Source organism: Orycteropus afer, unplaced genomic scaffold, assembly GCF_000298275.1.
Source record: "Orycteropus afer afer isolate SDZICR_OR568_19922 unplaced genomic scaffold, OryAfe1.0 scaffold00114, whole genome shotgun sequence".
NCBI classification, from domain to species: Eukaryota; Metazoa; Chordata; class Mammalia; order Tubulidentata; family Orycteropodidae; genus Orycteropus; species Orycteropus afer.
In genome coordinates this window covers 2,708,007-2,735,029 of record NW_006921701.1, presented here as the reverse complement: position 1 = coordinate 2,735,029, position 27,023 = coordinate 2,708,007, and the positions used below count along the sequence as shown (strand labels likewise).

The 27,023-nt window shown below is 40.2% G+C and overlaps 1 protein-coding gene across 1 annotated transcript; it reads right to left on the bottom strand.

Annotated features, from left to right (window-relative positions):
• Positions 1-1,705: 1,705 nt before the first annotated feature.
• Positions 1,706-22,909, bottom strand: POGLUT1 (protein O-glucosyltransferase 1). The gene is made up of 11 exons (XM_007943866.2): positions 22,825-22,909; positions 21,991-22,081; positions 20,105-20,248; positions 14,099-14,234; positions 11,523-11,644; positions 7,810-7,869; positions 6,390-6,489; positions 4,386-4,444; positions 2,998-3,165; positions 2,305-2,361; positions 1,706-1,862 (listed from the first exon to the last, which is right to left on the bottom strand). Exons 1-11 carry the CDS (start codon positions 22,907-22,909, stop codon positions 1,706-1,708), a joined length of 1,179 nt encoding a protein of 392 aa, XP_007942057.1.
• Positions 22,910-27,023: the final 4,114 nt, after the last annotated feature.

Here is a 27,023-nt window from a genome sequence, read left to right as displayed (position 1 = left end):
GTGTAGAAGGGGTGAGGAAGAGTGCTGTTTTACTCACAGTTCCTCTAAAGAGTATTGCCTAAAATTAGTGAGTTTCCCCTCACCCCTGCCCCTTTAAAGAGGCAATTAAAAGAAGAGTGTAAAGGCACAAAAAGGGATTTTGATATCCAACTGCATAATTATCATGCAATTGGCCCTTTTCTATGTAGCATTACAGTAAACCTCCTGAGTAGAGAAGAGTTTATGCTTTTAAAAAAGAGAACTCCCAAATCACTGCATGGCACAACATTGCTTCCTAAGGCCTTTAAGGAAATGATATCCAAGTATTTTTTAACAAATCCCATGTTGTTGTTGTTAGGCGCTGTTGTGTTGGCTCTGTCAACAGAATGAAACACTGTCCAGCCCTGTAACATCCTCACAATCCTTGATATGCTTCAGCCCATCGTTACAGCCACTGTGTCAATCCATGTCATTACGAGTCTTCCCCTTCTTTGCTGATCCTCTACTTTACCAAGCATGATATCCTTCTAAAGGGACTGGTCCCTTTTGACAACATGACCAAAGTAGGTGAGACAAAGTCTGGCCATTCTTGCTTCGAAAGAGTATTAAGGCAGCAATTCCTCCAGCACAGATTTGTCTGTCTTCTGGCAGTCCATGGTATTTCAGTAATCTTCGCCAACACAACTGAAAATCATGAATTCTTCTTCAGGCTTCAATATTCAATTGTCCAGCTTTCATCTGCGTATGAGGTGACTGAAAATACCATTGCTTGGATTAGGTGCACCTTAGTCTTGAAAGTGTTATCTTTGCTCTTTAACACTTTAAAGCACTCTTTTGCAGATTTTCCTAGTGCAATACAACTTCTGATTTCCTAACTGCTGCTTCCATGGGTGTTGATTGTGGTTACAATTAAAATGAAATCTTTCACAACTTCAGTCTTTTCCCCATTTATTGTGATGTTGCTTATTGGTTCAGTTGTGAGGATTTTTGTTTATGCTGAGGTGTAATCCATACTGAAGACTTCATCGGTAAGTGCTTCAAATCATCTTCACTTTCAGCCAGCAAGGCTGTGTACTTTTGCAACAACATAAACAGCAACTATACATGTGGGCCTTACCAGATAGAATATACAGGAATCAAATTGACTACATCTGTGGAAAGAGGCAATGGAGAAGCTCAATATCATCAGTCATAGCAAGGCCAGGAGCTGACTGTGAAACAGACCATCAATTGCTCCTGTCCAAGTTCAAGTTGAAGCTGAAGAAAATTAAACAAGTCCATGAGACCCACAAACCCTATAGGGATTCCTATATTAAAATGTAGCCAACAGACGTCAAGCCTAGAATAGCTGCAGAAATGTGGCAATGAGGCCTGCTAATTCCAAATGATAAATTTTTCTGCTCCAAATAATGGGACAAAGGGCATCATCACATGGATGCAGTTAGTTTCACAGTGATAGACATACACATGTGGATGATCTGAGGCACAAGCTGTGACTGGTCCTAGAAATGGGTTCAAAACCCACATCTCCTGACTTTTGGTTCTTACTCGGCCAGAGTTGAGCTGCTGCTTATCTGTATTATACACATTTTGGACCTTGCTCTGGGAGCAGCATGGTTTGTTACAAGGTATTCATGATATAGGTAACACACTCATGGTAAGCTTCTGACCACAGGATATGTGAGGTCCTACTGCCACAGTGAGGACTACTGATCTAAGGTTCCTACTAGAGTTCAGTTTTCAAAACTTTGGGAATAATCTGATCATAGCCTTTCCTTCTTGTTACATTATAAGACAGGAATTTAGAGTATTCAGTCAACAGGTTCTCCCAGTAACAGGTGATGTGATCCATCTGCAAGTGGTTGATAATAAACTGGTTTCCCCTAGAAACAAAATAAGCACAAACATTTTTAAACAGCATTTAATCATAACATACATTTGAGTACTACCTCGAGTCAACCTCTATTCAGAGCACTTTATATGAATTAACTCATTTGATCCTCACAACCAACCCTCGAGCCATCATATTCACATACAAACCATTCAGCAACAGAACTTATTTTACTTAAAAACAAACATAAACAGCCAATGCTAAAAAAATACATATTTAAATACCTCAAAGATTTCATTCTACTTCTATAAAGGGTAGACTTGGTGCATATGTGAATGTGTCCATATATTTTTCCTCCAGAAGAACTTTAATTCTTAATTATCTTTGGATAAGGAGAATGAAATCTGAGTATCACAATGGTAACAACATCTAGCTAACTTTAGCTAAGGCAAAATAATGATAACTTGGAAAAAAGAAAAAGGAACAGAACTTACCTTTCAGCTATTTCTTGGGCTATGTCATCATTTGCTTTCACAAATTGCAAGAGCTCCCTGAAATGGAAAAAATTATTACTCTGAAATATGGACCAAGTTCATTCATACTATATTTGATAGACCACTATTGAAGTCTATGGTTAGTCTCTAGATGCGTGGATGCTATTTCCCTTCAGCAGACATTAGGGTCCTCACAGGACCAAAATAACAAAAAGCCCCACATATAGGCTAAAGGCAACTGATAGCAGATGTGGGACACATGAGAAAATACAGAAAACATGCAAGGATATGCATTAAAAGTAAATAGAGAAGAACATGGGAACTTGGGCTAACATTTCTGGCTTCTCTCCATACCTCTTCCCAGATCCTCCATCATGAGAGGAAGTTTGCTCGTTTTCACTGTGATCTGTGCTCATGCTAGATCTCAAAGTCTCGGACAATATAACAAGATCAAATACACCTATTTTACTCTTTGAGAGATTAGAGCTTTCACTTTACACTATCTGAACGATTTGGTACCAGCATTGAGCACTTTTTCAAATTAAAATTTCACTTGCAGCCTACTTGGATAATAATGCAATGCTACATATTTGAATGAAAAAGAGGGGGTAAAAAAGCTATCAGTGCAAAATGTCAACAGAAGGAAATGACTTAAATGGCTGAGATGTATCAGCTTGAGGTAGAGCTGCTTACTGGACATTGGAGAGATCTGTTTTGACTGGGATGTAGTGAACCCATGGCTTCAGTTGTGGATAGAAGAATTCTAGCCACTCTTCACCAACATGGAAGACAAGTGAACCACACAGGAAGAGGTGTTTGAACCGGAAACTGGCAGCTACACCCCGAAAATTAAACAGATACCTGGGGAAAAAAAAGAACAAAATGATCTGAAATATAGGCCTGCTACAGGTATGACCTTTTAGATTGAGTCCTCCCTTCTCTTTTATACCTCTTCTCCCTTCTGTTTCCATTTCAACCTTCAATGACATATTATTATGCATCTTTGGGGTTTCCACAAACCCCCTACATTACCAGGCTGGGGCTATACACTGCTCCTGGAAAGGAAAATCATGGTGAGGGAAAAAGGGGGATACTTTCTCTAGGCAAAGCTGATGAGGTAAGGAGCGGAGTGGTGGGTGGAAAGGATACAAGGCTCAGATGGATCTCACTGTCCATACTTTTCTAGGGCTGAATGTCTCTAACTAGTCATGACCACCGAAAGCCTTGCTTTTCCTAGTGTATCCTATCTGGTCAAAGCATCCCCTACTCCCTGGACATCCCCACTTCTCCTAAGGTCAGTAGAGGACCTGGCACATTTGATCAATTTCCAAAGAAATGCCACCCTGGATAATACCCATCTTAGAAAAGAACATTTTCTTCTGTTTGTGTTAACATGTACACACTCTGTCCCACCTTATAGTTCCCTCCCACTGTTCAGGGTCATCAGCATTCATCTGAATCCTCCACTACCCACCTCCTGTCTTGGTTTTACTGGTTCATCTAATATTCAGTCCTGCCATTTAATTATAATATTTTAATTATTTATACTTTACTCCCAGTGACCCCATGTGTTACAGAATAGAACTGCTCCATAGGGTTTTCTTGGCTATAATCTTTATAAAAGCAGTTCTCCAGGTCTTTCTTCTGTGGATCCACTGGGTGGGTTTGAACTGCCAACCTTAATGTTAGCAGCCAATTGCAAACCACTTCCACTACCACTGTGAGCCAGAATTGACTCGACTGTTAGTATCTTGTTCTGTTTAATACTTTATTCATGGTGAGCCATAAGCTGTTTTATTAATCTGATAAATATGTAATCTAACTTCAACAACTGAGTTAGTGAAATGTAGAGAGAGGCAATCTCATTGCTGTGATTAAGCTCTTTGGAAGCAGGGACCATGTTTCATTTATCTCAGCAGTCCCCAAAGAACTCAGGTCCAAGCCTTATGTACAGTAGCTAAACGAATTCAAGTGACTTTCTTAAACCCAGATTGGCCCCAGCATTAAAATTCTCACCCACAATGAAGCTAATTCAAAAGCAATATGAAAATCAAGAGAGTCAGGAGTCCTGGAAGCCTTACTTGTATTTGCAGTGATCCACAAGATGCACATCCTTAGCAGCTGGCTTTCCCAAGGTGTCCTGTGAATAAAAAGCAAGTTTAGTAGCAGTAATATCATTTACTGAAGACCACTGTGCAGCAAACATTGTGTTAAACATTCCATCAGCATAATAAACATACTCAGGAGGCATTACTATTGCCATTTTACAGATGAGAAAGCCAAGGCTTCAAGAAGTTGGGAGACTTGCCCAGGGTCCTATGACCCCCCAAGGAGAAGAGATAAGATTTTGACCTGGGTCTGTCTGATTTTAAAGTTTAAGGTCCCCTGAAGCTATAAGGCCCTCTTTTGAACTCCAAGATCATGACTTACAGCACATTCCATTCTATGTCAATCATTTACATTGGAGGTCACAAGAGATGGCTCGGGGGTTTAGAGGTATAGCCCACACACAAATTTTGTTGGGTGTGCAAAGTACTTAAAAAATAATATTAAAATCACTGCCAACATCTTAGGTGGTAGGATGTTGTTGTTGTTGTTAATGTGCTGTCAAGTCGGACCAGACTCATAGCAATCCCTCCTGGGATTTCCAAGGCAGTATCACTATGGAAGTAGATTGCCCTATCTTCCTTCCAAGGAGTGGCTGGTGGGCTTGAACCACCAGCCTTCTGGTTAGCAGTCAAATGCCTTAGGTACTATGCCAGATTTCCAACTTTCCTTAAAAAAATGGAAGATCTGGCAAACTGCACTCCCATTCCCACATGACAGCAATCCACCAAAACTCCTAGTGCTCTCCAGGGGATCCTGGTCACTGCATTACATCACCTGCCTCACCCCGGGGGCATTTGAGTTTGAGACCCCACGAACATTTCGTCCATTCACCTTACCAGATGATAAATTCCTAGGTGAGGTAAACAAGCCTTAAAAAATGTGTTAAATGAATTTGATCACCTTGGCAGGCTCCAGCAGTAAAGGCAAACAACCCAATTATTGAGTTAATATATTTTTTTCATATTTTATATTTTAAAAATATTTTCATTAAAATATGAAATAAGAATATTTCATTTTTTCATTTTCATTAAACCTATTTCAAAATGTTTCTTAAACTTCATTTGCATATTTTATTGAAACTGTACCACATAACTTATGCATCTCAGATACAGTTTTTCCCTCAAGAAGTTTAAAGCTTTTTCTCCCAGCATCCTTAATATGGTATATGGAGATTTCAGATGAGAAAATTTAGATTTAAAGTTCTCTGATTTGAGCAAGAAGTCTTAAGACTTAAGAGGACAGAGAGGGACTCAAAAATCAAGGTTCTCATTCATAGTTTCACTTTAAGATCATTTGGGGAGCTTTAAATAAATGAAGATACTGAGCCCCATTCCCAGAGACTCTGACTCATTTAATTCTTTTTTTTTTTTAAGGTCTCTGGTTGTATTATGCAACCAAGATTGAGAACCATGGGTTTAAACCAGGGGTTGGCAAACTGCAGCCTATAGGCTAAATCTCTGTTTTTGTATAGCCCAAGAACTAAGAAGATTTTTTCATTTTTAAAAGTTTAAAAAACAATCAAAGGAAAATGTTATGACATGAGAATACTATATGAAATTCAAATTTCAGTGTCCATAAATGAAGTCTTGTTAGAACACAGCCACGCCCACTTGTTTATATGCTGCCTCCAACTGCTTTCACACTATGATGGTTGAGCTGAGTAACTGCAAGAGACCTGATGACCCATAAGTCCTAAAATATTTACTACCTCTATCTGGCCCTTTACAGAAAAAGTTTGTTGACCTCTGGTTTAAACCTTCAAAGGAATGTAATATTCTAGTCATAATATAGCCAGAAAAGCAATGTGAGTTTGAAAAAGAAGAATGTACATATATGCTATTACTGATCTAAGGAACTTTTTCTAAAATTCCTCCCACCACTGAAGGGAAACCTAATATGAAATTCTACCCAGGGAGCAATGTTCTTTGAGTGAGACTGGTCACTGCTGTAGTTCTATTCAGATGACTGGTGATTACTTTCATAGATTTCCAGGCCTGGTTTTTGGTGTATTCTGCATCAACAAGTTTTGGATTTTTCCGAGATAGAAGAATGAGAGGATCTCGTTCTGGACTTGTCCTATAAAAGAAACACATGACATAATACTATGTGGTCTACACCACAATACTGTTCCCAATTCCTGAAAGGTAAGCAGTACTAGGACCCGATGCAATGACTGCACACACAGAAGGACCATTCACTGTTTACATGACAGCAGAGGAAGCGGATCCTGGGAACTACAGCATCTAGACGGTCCTGTGCTGTTCCTTATTTTACCCTTCAGGGATGGGAGTGTTTGGCCCTTCTTTGCTTTCATCTGGTCTTTAAGAGTATGTTGTTCTGGTCACTACAGCCAGGGAATAATTTCCCCTTTCGGAGAGTTCATGTAGCCTCTAACGTCACTGGTACTCATAGCTGTGTGACTAGGTAATCACCACTCACCAAAATAGCTACAAGACCTTTATTGTGTACACTCTGTAAAGTCTAGTATAATATTCAAATTAAAAAAAAAAAAAAAACTCTACAGGGCTTAGAAACTTGAAGAATGTATTGTATATGGAAAAAACCCTAGTCTTGACATTTGAGGGGTCAAGGATTCCCTATGAATCTGATGAGAACTGTGGACCCTCTCCCTAGGAAAATGCACACACCACAAATAATTCCAAGTGGACCCTAAGTTAAGAATCTGTGATCTCAAGATCTGAAAAATCAGTGAAGTTGATAAGTAGTGGCTAGGTAGCCCATCTGCATCTTGACGTCCATTGTCTAAGTAAATGAGAGGGCAAATAGAGGGTATAACCTCAGACAAGGACTCAATGCAAAAACTACAAAACCCTTCTCCCTTCGCAGTATCTTTCTATTCATCTGCTTGTGTATATAGGTGCTGGGGATATAGAACTGAGGAAGACAAACAGGGTCTTTCCTCCCCCCAACTCTAATCTCTTCCTCTGTTTTCTGCCCCCTTCCTTCTCCATTTCCAGCAATCTGTATCCGAAACCACTATTTGACTGCCACATGAAAAAGACAATGAGGAGATCTAGAGGATTCCTGCTCTGCTACCAACTACCAAAGTGACAGTGGGCAAGATCATAAGTTATTCTGGGAAACTGTAAGTGCTCAGGCAATCTAATAACCCATCTGTTCTGTTCAACAACGTATAGCCAACACCCAACAACTCACGTTTGTTGAATGACTGAATGGATGAACTTTACTTCAATTAAGAGTGGTAAAGGCAAATAATTTGAGTTCTTCTCTAGTCTACAATTCTGTGATTCTGTTTATTTCTTTGCTGTCTTAGCTTTCTCTTCAAGCCCAAGTTCCTTACACCCTCAAAGCTGTTTATATTTTACACATTATTTCAGAAGAATAACTTTGTAAAACATCAGGAAGCATAATCACCTTGATCCTCGGAAATATGCTGTAGAATTTTTCTTTTTCCATGGCCACTGTGCTGCTGACCTAAAAAAGATGGATTTTGATTAGTTTCTGTTTTACTGTTGTTTACTATGTTTTAATCATTTTTGAAGCTTAGTTCAGAGCTTTACATTTTAAAATAAGCTAGTGAAGGCTACTTTTTCACTCAAAAGAAAAAGGCCTAAATGATACTAGTTTCCTTTCCTTAAAAAATTTTCATTTTTTGTTGTTCTTATTTCAGAGAACATACACGGCGAAACATACACCATTCAACAATTTCTACGTGGGATACTGATTATATTCAAGTTGTGCAATCATTCTCAGCCTTCTTTCCTGAGTTGTTCTTCCCTATTAACATAAACTCACTGCCCTGTAAGGTTCCTGTCTTTCGAGTTGCTGACGGCAATTTTATCCCACACAGATACTTCTTAAGAGCATAATGTTCAAGTCAGACATTTTTAACTCTTGTTGTTGTTGTTGTTTCTATTAGGTGCCATCGAGTCAGCTCCAACGCCTAACGATCCCAGATACAACAGAACAAAACAATGTCCAGTCCTCTACTATCCCTGGGAGCTCTGGTAGCATAGTGCCTAAGGCACTTGACTGCTAACCAGAAGGCTGGCGGTTCAAACCCACCAGCCACTCCTTGGAAGGAAGATGGGGCAATCTACTTCCGTAGTGATACTGCCTCGGAAACCCAAGGAGGGGTCATTATGAGTCGGGTCCGACTTGATGGCACATAGCAACAACTACCATCCCCACAATCCTTGCTATGTTTGAGCCCATTGTTAAGGCCACTGTGTCAATCCATCTCATTGAGGACTTTCCCCTCTGACCCTACACTTCACTAACCATGATACCCTTCTTCAGGGACTGATCACTTCTGATCACATGACTAAAGCAGGTGAGACAAAGTATGGCCATTCTCACTTCCAAGCAGCATTTTGGCTGTACTTCTCCCAGGATAGATTTGTTTGTTCTTCAGGCAATCTGTGATATTTTCAGTATTCTTCACCAACACCACAATTCAAAGGTAACAATTCTTCTTCGGTCTTCCTTATCTAATGTCCAGCTTTCACAAGCATATGAGGTGATTGAAAATACCATGGCTCAGATTAGGCACACCTTAATCTTCAAAGTAACATCTTTGCTTTTTAACACTTTCAAGAGGGCTTTTGCAGCAGATTTGCCCAATGCAATATATCGTTTATTTCTTGACTGTTGCTTCCACAGGCACTGATTATGGATCCAAGTAAAATGAAATCTTTGACAACTTCATTGTGCCCTCCATTTATCATGATGTTACTTATTGGTCCAGTTGTGAGGATTTTTGTTTTATGTTGCAGCATAATCCATACCTGTATAGACTGCAGTCCTTGATCTTCATCAGTAAGTGCCTCAAGTCATCTTCACTTTCAGCTAGCAAGGTTATGTCATCTACATATTGCAGGTTGTTAATGAGTCTTCTTCCAATTCTGATACTGTGGTCTTCTTCATATAGTTTAGCTTCTCAGATTATGTGCTCAGCATACAGATTTAACAAATACGGTAAAAGGATACAACCCTGATGTACATCCTTCTGATTTTAAACCACACAGTATTCCCTTGTTCTTTGTGAACAACAGCCTCTTGCTCTATGTACAGGTTCCTCAAGAGCATAGTTAAGTGTTCTGGAATTCCCATTCTTCTCAATGTTATCCATAATTTGTTATGATCCACACAGTCAAATGTCTTCACATAGTCAATAAAACACAAGTAACCATCTTTCTGGTATGCATTGCTTTCAGCCAAGATCCATCTGACATCAGCAATGATATTCATTCCACATCCTCTTCTGAATCCAGCTTGCATTTCTGGAAGTTCCCTGTCAATATACTGCCACAACCGTTTTTTAATTATCTTCAGAAAAATTTTACTCATGTGTGGTATGGTATGGTATTGTTTGATAATTTCCACATTCTGTTGGATCCCCTTTTTAACTAGTCAAGCTAAACTATTATTTGGCTTTAAGAAGACTTCAGGGGATATTTTTGGTTTAAGGTTTGAAGATTATCTCAGGGTAAATTTGGGGGTTCTTCCAATTTCCATGGCTCCAGGAAGTCTGGAGTCCACGAGAATTTGAAATTTTATTCTTCATTTTCTCTCTTTTGATCAGGATTCCTCTACAGAATCTTGGATCAAAATATTTAGTAATGGTAGCTGTGTACTATCTAGATCTTCTAGTCTTATAGCAAAGAAAGCAGTTGTTCAAGGAGGCAATTAGCCACACATCTACTTCCTCCGCCTATTCCTGACTCTCCTTCATCCTCTGTTGCTCCCAGTGAACAGAGTCTAATTCTTGTGCCTTGATGAACTTTTATTACGACTTCATTCCTCTAGGGGTATTAGCCAACAATATGGATTACTGGTGATAAATATTTGTGGAAATAAAATAAAATTATTGCTTTCCTTGTATCTGAGAGAAGACCTATAAAGACTGTGTTTCTACAAGTCCTCAATCATTAATGTAAAATGTAGCTAGGTTAAATACCTATAACTTAGATGATCTAAACGAAAACCAAAACCAAACCCACTGCCATCAAGTCAATTCCAACTCATAGTGACCCCCACTGGGCTTCCAAGGCTGTAAATCTTTATGGAAGGAGATTGATTCATCTTCCTTCCACAGAGCAGCCGGTGGGTATGAATTGCTGACCATGTGGCTAGCAGCCAAATGCCTTACCCAGGACACCATCAGAGCTCCTTTTGGATGACCTAGACAACCTGACACATAGTGGCAACAGGATGGAGCCAAAAGGTCAAGGTATGGCTCAGTCATGTGATGATATGGAATAAGCTCTGTACTTGAATCTCAAGCTAAGAGGACATTTATGTGCCTCTATCCCTGCCCAAAGGGGCTGGTGGTGCAACAGTAAAGTACATGGCTGCTAACCAAAAGGTTGGCAGTTCAAACCTACACTACGGCTCTGTCAGAGAACGACCTGGTGATCTACTTTTATAAAGATTACAGCCAAGGAAACCCTATGGGGCAATTCTACTCTGTCACATGGGGTCGCTATGAGTCAAAATCAACTCAACAGTACACAACATTAATAACCCCACCCAATGGACTTAACTCTAAGTTACCAAGTACATTTATGTTCTTCCAAGTAATATTCTATCCTCCCCACCACATGTTCATTCATGTTCTCTGATTATGAAAGTAGTTCAGACTTATTAGAGAATCTTAAAATCACAGAAAAGAATTAAGGAAGAAAACAAAAGATTCCTACACTTCCTTCCACAGAGTCATTGTTCATGTTCTAGGTAGGTTCTTCTGTCTTTTTTCTATGGAAATGTAAATATTTTATGCACACACAATATTTCTAACACTATAAACATTTTTCTTCTTTAACCTGAAGGCTAGTCATCTTTAAATGAATAACTTTATTTATATTCTACTGTTTATTTCAAAAAGGAGCTCTGGTGGTATAGTGGTTAAGGCACCTGACTGCTAACCAAAAGGTTGGTGGTTGGAACCCACCAGCTACTCTGCAGAAGATGAGGCAACCTACTTCCACAGAGATTTACAGCCTTAGAAACAAATGGGGGTCGCAATAAGTTGGAATTAACTCAATGACAGTGAGTTTGGTTTTGGTTACTATTTATTTCAAGAAAACCCACAAAGAGAGAAAAATAAAACTCTCTAAAGGACTTGCCTTGCCAGATCGTCTCTGAAGAGGTCCCACCGTCCAAGACCCGTAGGATAAATTGGCCAAACCGCAGGTCCCCCTTCCCAAAATGTCCAAGCAGGATACATGATATCATGATACTCTGATGTCTTTAATAGAAACAGAAAGGTCATTTTAAATCACTCTCAGAATAGAGCGAGAAGAATCAAACTGCATTCATGCCACCAGATCTGGACAAAGGCTTTGCTCTAGTGTCATCTTGCTAAACATGTATTTTCCCTAGTTTGTAAAGTCTACCCTTTGAACATTAAAAGGTAAAAGTGGCCACAAGTTAAAATGCATGGGCTCACTGAATCCCAGAATTTGAAATCATGGTGCGGTGTAGTAAATTACTTAGTGTGGCTTTTCTACCCATAAGTCTTTGTAAACTCCAAGGTGGGATTTGCTATGAGCAACTGAGGAGCTCCTGATTGCTGAAGGTGTCCATCTGGAGTATTTCTGTTGGGAGTGGCACAAAACAATGTTCTGGGAGGTGCCCACTCTCTCTCAGGTGCTTTGAGTTCTGATGCTATGATTGGCTAGTTTGACCACCCTTCCAGGCTCAAAAGGAGGCCTCCTAGAGGCAGAACTCTCTCTGACTGCTGGTTGAGGAAGACCTGCTGTTGAAAGAGACATGCACCCCTGAAAGAGACACGTGCTGCTGGGAAAGAGACGCAAGAGACATGCATTGCTGAGCGAGACACCGAGGGACCAGCACTGTTGGGAAAGAGACTGTGAGAGACTGTTGGCCGAGGGACGGTGGGCTGGGAGAGAGACTGAGCATTTTTCTTGAACTCGAATTATAGCCTGGTGCTTCCCTAATAAACCTCATAATGTGTGAGTTCTGTGTGGCCACTGCAGCGAATTATCGAACCCAGGAGAGAGGTGGTGGGTGCTTTGGGAGGAACGGTTGGTGAAAGGCCTGGAGGGAGGCTGCATGTCTGGCCTTGAAGTTATAGGCCTTGGGTTACTGCTAGTAATTCTGCCTTCCCCTTGTATGGTTAGAGTAGGTCAGAATATGAGGCCACCTCACTGTTTTTGCACATGGTAAAGGTCAACCTTCTCAGTTCACCAAAGTTCTGTTTTTCTAGAGGACACGCACCTACTTGTTAGGGTTTTTAGTTTAAGGATCACCCAATTTTGAATGCTCAAAAATCTCTCATCTTTTAACTTTGTTACACTTGGAGTTTATACTGCCTTACCCAGTTCATGGTTATTTCCTAGATGGTCTTGTGAAAGAACGAACTAGAAAATACAGTGCAATGGTTAAGAGTGTGGTTTCTAGAGATCACATGAATTTAAATGCCAATTCTACCTCTTCCCACTGGTAAGTTACTTAATCAAGTAACTGGTAAGTTACTTAATCAAGTAACTGGTAAGTTACTTAATCAAGTAACTGGTAAGTTACTTAATCTTTCTGTATCTCAGTTTCCTTATCTTTGCAGTGAAGGAAATAAAAAATACCAACAATAATATCTATCTAACAGTCTTGCTCTATGTATTAAATGAGTTTAAACATATAAAATACTGAAAACAATGTCTGCCAAATAGTTAAGTACTCAGTAAGTGTTAACTAGTGTTATCTGCTCTTTGTAACTGTGGCATTGTTGAGCTCACATTAGGTGGTCAATACATTATTGTTTATTCATGGATCAGAGTCAGAAGTATCCATGGGCAGAATGGGGGGAAGAGGTATTATCCCACATCTTTTAAAAAGACTTTTAAACCATTTTATTCTCTTTTTATAGTTACTTCTGTTAAACACTACATACTTATAAACCTCTTAATTCTGTTTCTTCCATTGGAAGAATAATAAAAAAAATAATACCAAGTAAAGAGGAAGAGAAAGTTAGTATGCTGATGTTGATTTGATTATCAACAGAAACAACACATACACATGCATATCCTTACGGATTTACATGGGAGTTTCTATCTGTTGTTCTGGAAGAGTTTCACCTCAAACAATGGGACCAAGCACTTTTGAGAAATAAGGCTAACCCATGGGAAATGCAACATAAATGTGGCCTCAGACCACTTGCAACACAGGAAATAACAACTCTAAAGAGAAAGTAAACCATGATAAAGAGTAAGTGGGAACAAATGGTCCCTCTGCATTGGAAAAAGGAAATCAGAGCTGGTGTTCCTTTTCCCCCCAACTCTGACTTGACAGCACGCAAGAACAACAACATGGCTTCTTTGTAGGTGTTCAACAAATATTTTTTGAATGGTATTCTCTAACTCCAAGCCCATGAGCTCTCTGGAGTACCTCTCTCCCTGGTGTGGAGCATCTATGAACCCCACCTCCAATTTCCTGTAAGGGCCTCAGGCTCTTCACTCTCTATCTCCATCCCTAGACCTACAGACACTTAAGCAATCTTACATTTCTTTTGGGCCCTCTACTCTAATTCCTCAATCTTACCACTCAACCACTGTGAGACTAACAGGGACACAGACTCATTCCTGGACCTCACCATTATACATCAGACTCCATTATAGGATAATGATCTCTTGCTTATACCCTAGAAGACTACTCCCACCCCCACAAAGGCTCTTCTTTTACTTACTTTACTGAAGGAGAAGACAGGAATGGCGGGCTCCATCCATTTAGGAACCTGCGGGTAATCTCGTACATTGATCACCATCTCCATGTCAGGGAGGCGCCCAATAACCTCCAAAATAAAGTGTTCAACACCACTACACCTGCCAACCAGAAATGACACAAATTCACCGTAACAGTGATTTCTTAATAACAAGATGGGATCCCACCAACTCTTTTAAAGTAAAATAAGCTAGTGTTCAGAGCATCAACCAAATGCAAAGTTTCCTGAAAGCAATGCTTCTAAAGGAACTATTCTACTTTTGTATTTTGTGGAAGTTATCTCTCCTGGTTTAGCTTACAATACTTAGTAAGATTTTCCAAACAATTTATCATAGGTTCAGAGAGATTATCGTTACCACTCCTACCACTCCTTCTCCCCTATATTCCCAGTTTTTTTTCTTTATTTCACATATCTGGAAGATTTTAATTAGTAAGCAAACTATAAATTCTGATAGGAACTAGAAAGACACCGTTTTTATTCCCACCATAATTAAGACTCATAATTTATGAGGAAAGACACAAAAACTTTCATCACCTTTAACCTGAACACAGAACACTATCAAAATCAGTTTCCCAAGCCAGAAAAGATAGTTTTCCAACTAGCCTCCCCAGGAAACCTCAGAGTTCTTCATGAAGAAAGAAGACATAGCAGCTTGGCTTGTTTGTGTCCCATTCTTTGAGGGCCTAACCAGCACTCTACTGGGGCAGCATTCCAACAAATGACCAACATTTCCTGGCAGTATGGAAATGAGTGATTTAAAACCTTCTTTTAAATGTAGAGAGAAACTGGGGAAAAAAAATGGTTTAAGCATAGAGAAATACATTCAACTGTATTAATGAAAGAGAAATGCCAATGAATGGTAGATGTCAGTTATCACTGATCAGGTTAGCACAGAGCAAAGCATCTGATAATACACAGTGCTGGTAAGGGTGTGTGATCTATTCTGAGCGTGCAGTACAAGGCTGGTGGAAGTGTAAATAGGCACAACCTCTTTGGAGGGCAATTTGCTTCCATGTATCAAGATTTAAAAAAAAAAAAAACACATAAATTAGCCTAGTTATTCTGCTTCTAAAAATTTAGCTTACATATATATTTACAAAAGTGCTCTAAGGTATATGTACAAGGATGTTCACTGCAGAATTATTTATATTAGCCAAAAAATAAGAGAACAGTTAAGAACTATTTAAATGTTCACTGAGAGACCCAAATAAAGAAATCCATATAATGGATTATTGTGCAGCCCAGAAAGAGTGAGGTGGCTCTATAAATTCTCTTAAGTAACAACTTCTAATCTACTGTTGGAAAAATAAGTACTAGAACAGAAGATACAGCATGTTCTAATTTGTTGATGAGTATCCCACTGCCATCATGTCTATAGCAACTCTATAGGACAGAGCAGAACTGCCCCACAGGGTTTCCAAGGCTGTAAATTTTTATGGAAGCAGACTGTCTCATCTTTCTCCCACAGGGCAGCTGGTGGGTTCACACCACTGAGCTTTTGGTTAGCATGCAAATGCTTTAATTTAATGACTATAGATAACTGCACATATATAGACTATTTCTGCAATATGAAAATGACACAACCCTGCTTGCTGAAAGTGAAGAGAACTTGAAGCACTGACTGATGAAAAACAAAGACTACACCTCAACATAAAGTTAACAAAAATCCTCACAAGTGGACCAATAAGCAACATCATAATAATGATGAAGTTGTCAAGGATTTCATTTTACTTGGATCCAAAATCAATGCCACTGGAAGCAAGAGTAAAGAAATCAAGTGTTAAAAAGCAAAGATGTCACGTAGAGGACTAAGGTGCACATGACCCCACCCACGGTATTTTTAACCACCTCATATGCATGCAAAAACTGGAAAATGCATAAGAAAGACTCCAGAAGAACTGATGCCTTTGAATTATGGTGTTGGAGAATAATATTGAATATACTATGGATTGCCAGAAGAACGAACAAATCTGTCTTGGAAGAATTACAGCCAGAATGCTCCATGGCAGTGAGGCTGGCAAGGCTTCATCTCCTGTACTTCGGTTCTGTTATCAGGAGGGACCAGTCCATGGAGGACATCATGCTTGGGAAAGAGAGGGTCCATGAAAAAGAGGAAGATGCTCAATGAGATGGACTGACATAGTGGCTGCAACAATGGGCTCAAATATAGCAACAACTGTGAGGACAGCACAGGACGAGGCAGTGTTTTGTTGCTGTACATAGGGTTGCTATGAGTCGGAACCAATTTGATGGCACCTAGGAACAACAATTTCTGGAAGGATATACAGAAACTTATGATCATGGTTGTCTCTTGAGAGGAGAACTCAAGGGCTAGAGGTTGGAAGAGGATAGAGAAAGTTCTTTTTCACTGTGTATCTTTTTGAGTTGTCCAAATATTTCCCAAGTGTATACAATACACTTTGATACTAAAATAAAAAAGTATTTTTAAAAAATTATTATTGAAATACATTTACACGTGATAGCTAAAATACTTGCTTTCTTTCACATTTCTTTTAAAACAGCACTTACATACTGTATGATTCCATTTATATAAAAGTCTAGAAAATAATCTATAACAAGAGAACATAAACCAATGGTATCTGTGCAAAGAAGGGGAAGGTGGAAGGGAGGGATTACAGAGGCACAAGATAAACAAGGAAAACTTTTGGGAATAATAAATATTTTATCTTGGTGTATGTCAAAACCAGGAGCCCTGGTGGTGCAGTGGTTTAGTACTTGGCTGCTAATCGAAAGGTCGGCAGTTTGAATGCCCCAGCCCTCTACAAGAGAAAGATGTGCAAGTCTGCTTCCCTATAAAGATTTACAGCCTTGGAAACCCTATGGGACAGTTCAACTCTGTCCCATAGAATTGCTATGAGTTGAGTCAACTTGACAGCAATGAGTTTGGTTTTATTTGTTTCAGTTATGTCAAAACTTAACAAACTATACACCTTGAATGTTTGCAGTTTATTTTGTCAATCATACCTCAACAAAACTGTTAGAAAAAAAAATCATTACTCTCTATATTTGAAATTATTTTTTTGTATTAATTAAATGGTCCTCTGTTTCCTTAGCACAATCTCTCAGCTCATCCTTAAAATGCTGAGTTTGTATTTTAATTTGTTCAAAACACTGAATTTTTTAAATGTCATACAAGTTTCTGAAACTAGGTGAATTAGTTCTGGTAGTACAGTGCCTAACGCATTTGTCTGCTAACCAGAAGGTTGGTGGTTCAAGCCCACCAGCCACTCCATGGAAGGAAGATGGGGCAATCTACTTCCATAAAGATTTACAGCCTCAGAAACCCAATGGAGGTCACTATGAGTCAGAATCAACTCGATGGCAGTGAGTTTGGTTTGGTTTGGTTGAGACATAGAAAGATTCTATTTGTAGCTCAAATAGGAATCTTTGAGAGCTTATATAACAGTGCCCATTTCATTAAGACATGGGTTCTATTTCCTTTTATTTCAAGTTTATCCTGTTCTCTTTACTTGTACATGTAACTTTCAATCTCATTAGTCATCTCAGAGTAGATGGTAAATATAGTAATACTATAATAGTAATAGTAGATTATATAATGGTAATAACTTCCTACTTCCTTAGGAACATTTCTAAGACTTTGTGATTTTGACCAAGTACTCAAGAGGTCTGAAATAAACAGTTATGTACCTTCCAGAAACTCTGAAAGTAATAAATTTCGTCTCTAATTTGTTTAGTAGCTACTAAACATTGGGTAGGAGCTCTGGTAGCATAGTGCCTAAGGCACTTGACTGCTAACCAGAAGTCTGGCAGTTCAAACCCATCAGCCACTCCTTGGAAGGAAGGTTGGGCAATCTACTTCCATAGTGATACCGCCTCGGAAACCCAAGGAGGCGTCGCTATGAGTCGGGTCCGACTCAGCAGCCCATAACAACAACACAACAACAAACACTGGGTAAGCTTTCAAAAATCCAACAGTGCCCATATTCGTATTTTATTTCTCATTTGTGGAAATTAAAAATCTACATATGCTCATAATTTGTAAATTTTCTATTATTCTCCTGGATTGTGAAACAAATGTGTATTCAAAATACCTTAATGGTTTTCCCAATTCCCACTTTATTTCCCCCTGACACCTGATAACCAAAATGTAACTGTGACTTCCTCAGGGTAGAAGGACATTAAAGTGATTGTCTGAGTTCTCTAGTGCTGCTGTAACAGAAATATATCACAAGTGGGTGGCTTTAACAAACAATTTATTTTCTCAAAGTTCAGCAGGCTAAAAGTACAAATTCAAGTTGTTGGCTCTAGGGAAAGGTTTTCTCTCTGTCAGCTCTGGAGGAAGGTCCTTGTCTCTTTGAGCTTCTGCTCCTGGACAGTCTTCATGTGACTTGACATCTCTTCCCCCATCTGTTTACTTACTTGCTTATTTAATCTCTTTTCTATCTTTAAAGAGATTGACTCAAGATATACCCTATAGTCACCCTGCTTCATTAATCTAACAAAGACAACCCATTCCCAAATGAGATTATAACCATAAGCAAAAAGGTCAGAATTTACAATACGTATTTTAGGGAGATATAACTCAATCCACAAGTAATTTTTATATTCTTTTTTGCTGTTTTTATGTATTTCTACAGTGAGTGTGTATTAATTTATAATAGTTATTAGCTTAGTGCCTTAAGGCACTTGACTGCTAACCAGAAGCCTGGCGGTTCAAACCCACCAGCCACTCCTCGGAAGGAAGGCTGGGCAATCTACTTCCGTAGTGATACTGCCTCGGAAACCCAAGGAGGGGTCGCTATGAGTCGGGGCTGACTCAACAGCACATAACAACTGCTACAACGGTTATTACTAAAAATAAACAAATGATATAAATGATGTCCAAATGGAAGGATGTTTTTTGCTATACCGTTCACTTGTTTTACCTTTAATGACAGAATGGGAATTATTTAGAAGAGAAATAGGCTTTTAGGTAAGAAAATACCATGCCTGGGTTTTGTCTCTTCTAATTTTATAAAGAGAAGCCCTGGTGGTGCAGTCGTTAAGTACTCAGCTACTAACCAAAAGATTGGTGGTTTGAACCCACAGCTAGTCCCCAGGGGAAAGATGGGGCAGTCTGCTTCCATAAAGATTACAGCCTTGGAAACCCTATGGGGCAGTTGTACTCTGTCCTAGTGGGTCACTATGAGTTGGAACCAACTCAATAGCAACAGATTTTTTTTTTGGTTAATTTTATAAAGATTTGAGTTTTTGTTTGTTTGTTTTTTAAAAAAAGACTCCTAAAGGGGAGGTTTATCGTTTGTTGTATGTAATGCTGCCTAAACTAAAATTCTAGGCTCAGTCTATGACTCTCTTGCTCCTGCTTCTGGGCCTCAGCTGAAGTTCTGACTAGTGATGCCTATGAAATCTGTAGCCTCAGTTCCTCCTCTTAACTCTCTGACACCTTTCTTCAAATATTCAGCATTTACAATAATACTAGGGCCATGACAGATACTCAATAAATACCTACGCTTAACCTCTACCTTCAGCTCAGCTCACTCCTGCTAAGTCTCATCAACGTGTGTTCTCCAGCTAGGAAGGAAGAGAAGGGGCAGAGCCAAGGCCAGGACAAATGAGAGTGATGTTCCCAAGCCTCTCTACAAGAGAGGAGACATGCATTCCTTCAGCTATTAGCCTTGTTAAAGATGAGACAAGGGAAGTATTTTAAAACTGTTCCCTCATATAGCACAGAGAATTATCTAAGCCAGGTTACTCAATGCTCAAAAGGTCTAGCCTGGGTACAGCAAACTAAGAAAGTAATATAGGAGAAAGAAGCAGAGGAGTTTACAAGAAAAATAAATGGGTAAGAGCTTGGCATTATTTTGTAGTCCCTTTGAAACTTGAGTAGTTTTCACTTTTCGGGCCCCTGAATTGGCTCCTCTGTAAGCACAGTATCAAGTAAGTCCACGTATAATAAGTCAGAAGACATACACACCTCATTACTCTTACCTTGAAGGAAACATACAGTCATTTTCCCGGTATAATCTGTTCTTAATAATCTGATAGTGTGTCCCTAGCTTCCGTCTGACCACCTCTGCCATCATCGTCTTGGAGATGCCTCCTCGGAAAGGAGTCAGATCTTCTTCCACGACACTGAAAAAGAACAGAAAGCAGGCCAAGAGAGTGACAACATTCCACCTACTTTGTATCTGTACATTTTGGTTTAATATTAGGTTAACACAGTAAGCAGGAGAGAATAGAGGGTAAGAGTGAGTAACTTCTTCCCAGAAGCACCAGAGGTAATCTAAAATACTGACAACAACGAAGCCACAAAAAGTAAAAAGCAAGTCAGTTTCTCTTCTGTCTTCCTCCCCTTCCTCACCTGATCCACAGCCCTCCTTCATTCCACTCACAGCACACCCAAGTCCACCAAGTCACTGCAGTCCCCACTGCCCTCCCCTTCTCTGAATCTCACAGAAGGTATGATTTATGCTACACAGTCTAATACTGTCTGACTCCCTTGTTCTGGTATGTCTTGCCTATACCCATCCCCCTTTACTCTATCAGCCTGATACCAATAAGCAGAATTCAACTCTTTGGTATCCCTTTTAAAGCTCAGCACATAGTAAGTGGTATGCTACAGGGTTAATCTGTGGGAGATGTGGGACTAGAACCCAAGGCTGCTAACAGCTTGCAAAGTTATCTTTCTACCATATGCTGCTTGTGATGGTTATGTTTGTGTCTCAACTTGGCTGGGCCTGGTTGAGTGGCTGGGCAGCTGGTGGTAGTTATTTCCCATGATGAGACGGGCAATCAACTCCATGGTGGGATCTACCACAAGCAGCTGAGTAGCTGCCTTTGGGATGTAGTCTGCTTCCTGTATTTAAGGAGAAGCCTTGGGAATGGTCTCTGCCTATGGGACGCTTGAACCCTGCATGTAGCTGTGTCATTGCTCAGCAGCCTGCTATGCTCTGCTGACCTTGGGACTTACAAGGGACTTTAACGTTAATGGCCTGCCACATGGTTTGGTAACATTGGGAGTGTGCCTTTTGATTTGTCAACCTTGGGGCTTCTCAGCCTCAGCAGCCAGCAGCTGTCTGAGTAAAGAAATGCCTCTAGCTCCAGTGGGCCGGGAGCAGGAGGCAGAGCTGGACCCCAAGATTGAGGGACTTTCACACAGCCCCTTGAGTCTGGCACTTGAACTTGGACTTAAAGTCTCCAAATTGTAAGAATAAATTCCTGTTTGTTAAGGCCATCCCATTTGTGGTATATTTCTGTCAGAGTGGTACGAGGTAACTAGAACACTGCTCCATCTCTAATTTGCATATATTTAAAATAACCAACAGGAAACTTGTGATTAAATTCATTTACAACATGTGCATTCATTCAGCAGTATTTATTGAGTACATACTAAGGGCTGGCACTTGGGATACAACAATGAGTAAGACATACACCTTGGTCTCATGAAGCTTTCAGTCCAATGGAGAAAACAGATAAGAACATAAACTCAACCCCACAGGGAGTTAGCAGCAATGCCGAGACCACCCAGGCCTTCCTTCTACCATGGTATTTTTATTCCTTATGACTGCTAACCAGAAGGCTGGTGGTTCAAACCCACCAGCCGCTCCTCGGAAGGAAGACTGGGCAATCTACTTCCGTAGAAATACCGCCTCGGGAACCCAAGGAGGGGTCACTAGGAGTAGGAAACAACTCCACAGCAGTGAGTTTGGAGTTCTTTTGGAGAAATAGGAAAACAACCTCAGACATGTTTTTCTTCTTTCAAACCATACATGGTTCTCTCACCACCGTAACCAAGGTCTCCTCTAGATCTTAGGATAGATACTTCCTCCTGGTAAGAACTAAATTCTCAAAGAATAATCAAAAGAAAAACTTACCCATAATAGCAGCTGCAGTTTTCACTTGAACATGGTTCATAATTCTCCAAAGACCTGTTAATCTGGTCAATAAATACTTTCCATTTTGAGCCTTCAAAAAGTGAGGTAAATGAGAGTTAACAAAATACCCATGAACGTTCTTAATTGATAGCAGCAGACAGCAATAACAGAAGGTCAAAACTTTCAAACACCCCCCCCCCTTCCTATTCCACTGAGGGAATCCAATGCCAGGGAGGATTCTTGCCTTAACTCTCCAGCACTTAAGCCAAGTTAGCTCCTCAGCCAAGGCCGTCAGGTGTTCAAGAAAATGGAAAATCCACAGCTGAATGCCTGTCACTTAAAAGATTATGGATAAACTAGACAGTAGCATAGATTCTCACCTTCTATTAATCGAAATTGAGACCCATAAGGAGGATCAATTAACAGCCACAGGCATTAACCTTTCATCTCTTCTGACGATAGCCTTAAACACACACACACACACACACACACACACACACACGAAATAACCCACTCAGTGTATTTTAATAAGATAACAGAGTAGACAATGAGGGTAATAACCCCTGCGGTTCGAAAACCTGGGAATTCTCTTTACTCTCCAAAACCGGAGAATGGGTTACTCTCCAGGATTCTGGGCAGAAGAAACAACTCCAGACACCAGACGCCCCTACTCTCCACTCCAAGTCGCCGGGTGCCATCCCCCCAGCTCTGCGCTACTACGACCACACCAGAGCTAGCAAGACGCTGGCTGCACTGGGGAGCGAGAGTAAGTGCCTCCAGACCCCAACTAGACTCACAGCCAGAGCGGCTGGCTCGGCCCTATCCGGAACCCACCTGACTCCTTTTGGCGGCCCAGCGCTGGGGACAAGAGCAGTAATAGCAGCCACAGAGAAAGCGGTGAGCGAGTCCATTGCTCCATGGTTAGCGACCCCGCTGCAGATTCCTGGCAGCGCCGCTAGCGGAAGCGAGGCCCCGCACAAAGATGGCTTAAGGAGCCGCACAAGCGGGCAGCAAGCTGCCCCGCATTAAGATGGCGGCATCGCGCGAACTCCACCTCCCCACCTTCCGGATTGCGTGGGCGTTTTCCCAGGAATGCAGCTCTGAGAAGCTGGGGTTCCGCACTGCGTGCAGGCTAGAGTAAAACCACACTTTGTGCAGGCAGAGCACATGTAGTTGTGCTTGTTACGTTTAGAGCCAAACTATATAGTAAGTTGCTTTATGTCGAAGCGTAGCTTGAAGTGTTCAAATTACCTCTGTCTTCTCTTCTTTCTTCACTTTTTGGTGGCATGAGATAAAATCCGAGCCCAGGAAGAAATGGATAAATGGCCCAACTGGCTAACTTCCCTTGCATCAGAGGGAAAGTACGTCTAATTATGGTAATCACTACTAAAAACATCCTATTTTCTGCAGCCAGAAAAATAACGCTTTTCCAGTTTCAGTGAAGCAACGAACCCTTGGGAGAGAGAGCTTAAACTAGCTCACTGTTTCCATCTCACTGTCTATGCTTATTAGATAGCATAGATTTGCTGAGCTCTTGAATGTGTGCAGCACTGTTAGATCCAAAGGAGGCTGTAAAGAAGTAAAGCACAGGCGTGTCCCTGTAATAAGAATTCGTAACAGTTGATTTGTTAGGTGCCGTGCAGTTGCTTCCAACTCATAGCAACTCAGTACAACAGAAAAAACACTGCCCGTACTGCACCAACTTCACAATCGTTGCCCTGTTTGAGGCCGTTTGCAATGTTGCACCCATTGTGTCTATCCATCTAAGAGTTCCTCTTTTTCCTGATCCTCCACCAAGCATGATGTCCTTCTCCAAGGACTGGTCCCTTCTGATAACATGTCCAAAGCATGTGAAATAAAGTCTTCTCATCCTTGCTTCTAAGGAGCATTCTGATTGTACTTATTCCAAGGCAGATTTGTTCATTCTTCTAGCAGCCCAGGTTACATTGAATATTCTTCACTAACACCATAATTCAAATGCAACAATTCTTCTTCCTTATTCATTGTCCAGCTTTCACATGCATACAAAGTGATGGAAAATAGTATGGTTTGGGTCAGATGCATCTGAAGCCTTAAAGTGACAACTTTGCTTTTCAACACTTTAAAGGAGTCTTTTGCAGCAGGTTTGCCCAATGCAGTACGCCATTGATCTCTTGATTGCTGCTTCCATGGCTGTTGACTGTCCATGGCTGTTGACTGTGGATCCAAGTAAAATGAAATCCATGACATTATGTTCTTCATTTATCATAATGTTGCTTATTGGTCCAGTTGTGTTATTGTTTTTATGTTGAAGTGTAATTCATACTAAAGACTATAGTCTTTGATCTTCATCAGTAAGTGCTTAAAGTTTTTTTTTCACTTTCAGCAAGCAAGGTTGTGTCATCTGCATATCGCAGGTTGTCAGTGAATCTTCCTCTGATCCTAAAGCTGCATTCTTCTTCATATACTCCAACTTCTTGGATTATTTGCTCAGTATACAGATTGAGTAAGTATGGTGAAAGGATATAACACCGACACACAACTTTCCTGGTTTTAAACCCCTTTTTCTGTTGAACAGCTGCCTTTTGGTCTATGCACAGATTGCACATGAACACAATTGAGTGTTATAGAATTTCACTATTCACAATATTATCCATAATTTGTTATGATCCACACAGTCAAATGCCTTTGGATAGTCAATATTACAGTTAAACACCTTTCTGAAACTGCTTCAGACTTTCTGGTATCAGTAGTGATTTCCCTCATTCCCTGTCCTCCTCTGAATTCAGTTTGAATTTCTGATAGTTCTCTGTCAATGTTGCAATCATTTTTTAATTATCTTCAGCAAAATTTTATTTGCGTGTGATTTAAATGATATTGTTTGACAGTTTTCACATTCTGTTGGATTACCTTTCTTTGGAATAGGGACAAATATGGGTATCTTCCTGTCAGTTGCCCAGGTAGCTGTCCTCCAAATTTCTTGGTATAGATGGGTGAGCACTTCCAGCATTGCATCTGATTGTTGAAACTTATCAGTTGATACTCTGTTTACTCTTGGAGGGTTCTATTTCATCAATGCCTTCAATGCATCTTGGACTTCTTTATTCAATACCATCAGCTCTGATCACATGCTCCATTCCTGAAATGATTGAATGTCAACCAATTCTTTTTGGCACATTGACTCTGTATATTCCTTCTATCTTTCCTTGATGCTTCCTGCGTTGTTCAATATTTTGTCCATAAGAGTCCTTCAATATTGCAATTTGAGGCTTGAATATTTTCTTCATCCTTTCAGCTTGAGAAATGCTTAGCATGTTCTTCTGTTTTGGTTTTCAAACTCCAGGTCTTTGCATATTTCATTATAATACTTTATCTTCTCCAGCCACCCTTTGCAATCTTCATCATTTCTTCCATTCATGTTAGCTACTCTACTTGAAAGAGCAAGTTTTAGAGTCTCTTCTGACACCTACTTTGGTCTTTTCTTCCTTTCTTGTCTTTTTAATGACCTTTTGCTTTCTTTGTGTATGATGTTCTTGATGTCATCCCACAACTCATCTGGTCTTTGGTCATTGGTGTTTCCTTGAATGATTTCTTTTAGAAAAATCAGCCAAGGCCAGTCCCTATGAGGCAGAGGTTAAAGATGCCACAAATGTTCAACCCTTCCAAACTGTCATGCCACTACATCATCTCTGACATCAGCTCCTCCTCCTCCCCTCAGTAATTTCCCTCCTGTGTTAGGGCTTCATATTTCAATGTAATGTCTCACAGAACCTACAAATTCCCAAGGAAATGCTCACATGGTGGTGGTGGAGGCTGGCAGGTTGGCAAGTCCCAAGTCTGTGGGCAGGTCTGGAGGATTCTCCCAACTAACATGGTTGCAGGGGTTGGTGAACACAAATCAGCAGGTCAGATGGCAGCTGCTGTCTCAAATCCAGGAATAAGATGATGACAAATCAAATGAAACATTCACATATATACCCTCAAGGAAACTCAGGGTGGTAACTTGAGTTACACCCTCCAGCAAAGTGGGACTCAAGACACATTCCACCCTAGACAGGCATGGAGACTAAGATTTACAATATATCACAAAATGGATGATGATGGCTAGAAGGGCCATATTAAGCAACTTACTGCATTACAGTGTTCAATGAGTCAAATCTATTTTTGAGATAGTCTCTGAATTCAGGTAGGATATACTCAAGGTTGTATTTTGGCTCTTGTGGACTTGTTTAATTTTCTTCAGCTTCAACTTGAACTTGCATATCAGCAACTGACAGTCTGTTCTGCAGTGAGCCCTTGGCCTTCATCTCACTGATGATACTAAACTTCTCCAATGTTTCTTTCCACAGATGTAGTCTATTTAAGTCCCCTGTATTCCATCCAATGAGGTCCTTGTGTATAGTAGCCATTTATCATGTTGAAAAAAAAGGTATTTCCGATGATTAAGTTGTTGGTCTTGAAAAATTCTATCATGTGATCTCTTTTGTCTATTCTATCACAAGGCCATGTTTTCCAGCTACCAATGCTTTAGACATGTTATCAGAAGGGACCAGTCCCTGCAGAAGGACTTCATGTTTGGTAAAGTAGAGGGTCAATGAAAAAGAGGAAGACCATTAATGAGATGAACTAACACAGTGGCTGAATAATGGGGTCAAGCATAGGAATGACTGGAGGATGGTGCAGGACTGGACAAAATTTTGTTCTGTTGGAATTAACTCAAGGGCACCTAGCAATAGCAACATAGTATATAGATATATTTATATAACTGTATTTATATCTATATTATATTTCTATATCTATATAGATCTATATCTATATTATTTATATATCTATATCCTTGGGTAGTACAAGCAGTTTTCAGACTGACTACTAACCTAAAGGCTGATGGCTCGAACCCACCCAGTGCTACCACAGAAAATAGGCTTGTCAATCTGGTTCTGTTAATATTACGGTTAAGAAAATTCTATGAAGCAGTTCCCTATAACTCATGAGGTCGCCATGAGTCAGCATCGACTCCATGCACAATTTTTGGGGGGTGGGGTGGGGTGGGGAAG

Bases quoted from the DNA above. Each gene is read 5' to 3' on its own strand.
- POGLUT1 (XM_007943866.2), bottom strand. From the start codon at position 22,909: ATGGAGCAATGGACTCGCTCACCGCTTTCTCTGTGGCTGCTATTACTG. The intron at 20,249-21,990 runs GTAAGTTTTTCT...GTTCTTTTTCAG, and splicing joins AACTGCAGCTGCTATTATGG to TGTCGTGGAAGAAGATCTGA. The intron at 3,166-4,385 runs GTAAGGCTTCCA...TTTTTTCCCCAG, and splicing joins GTGGATCACTGCAAATACAA to GTATCTGTTTAATTTTCGGG.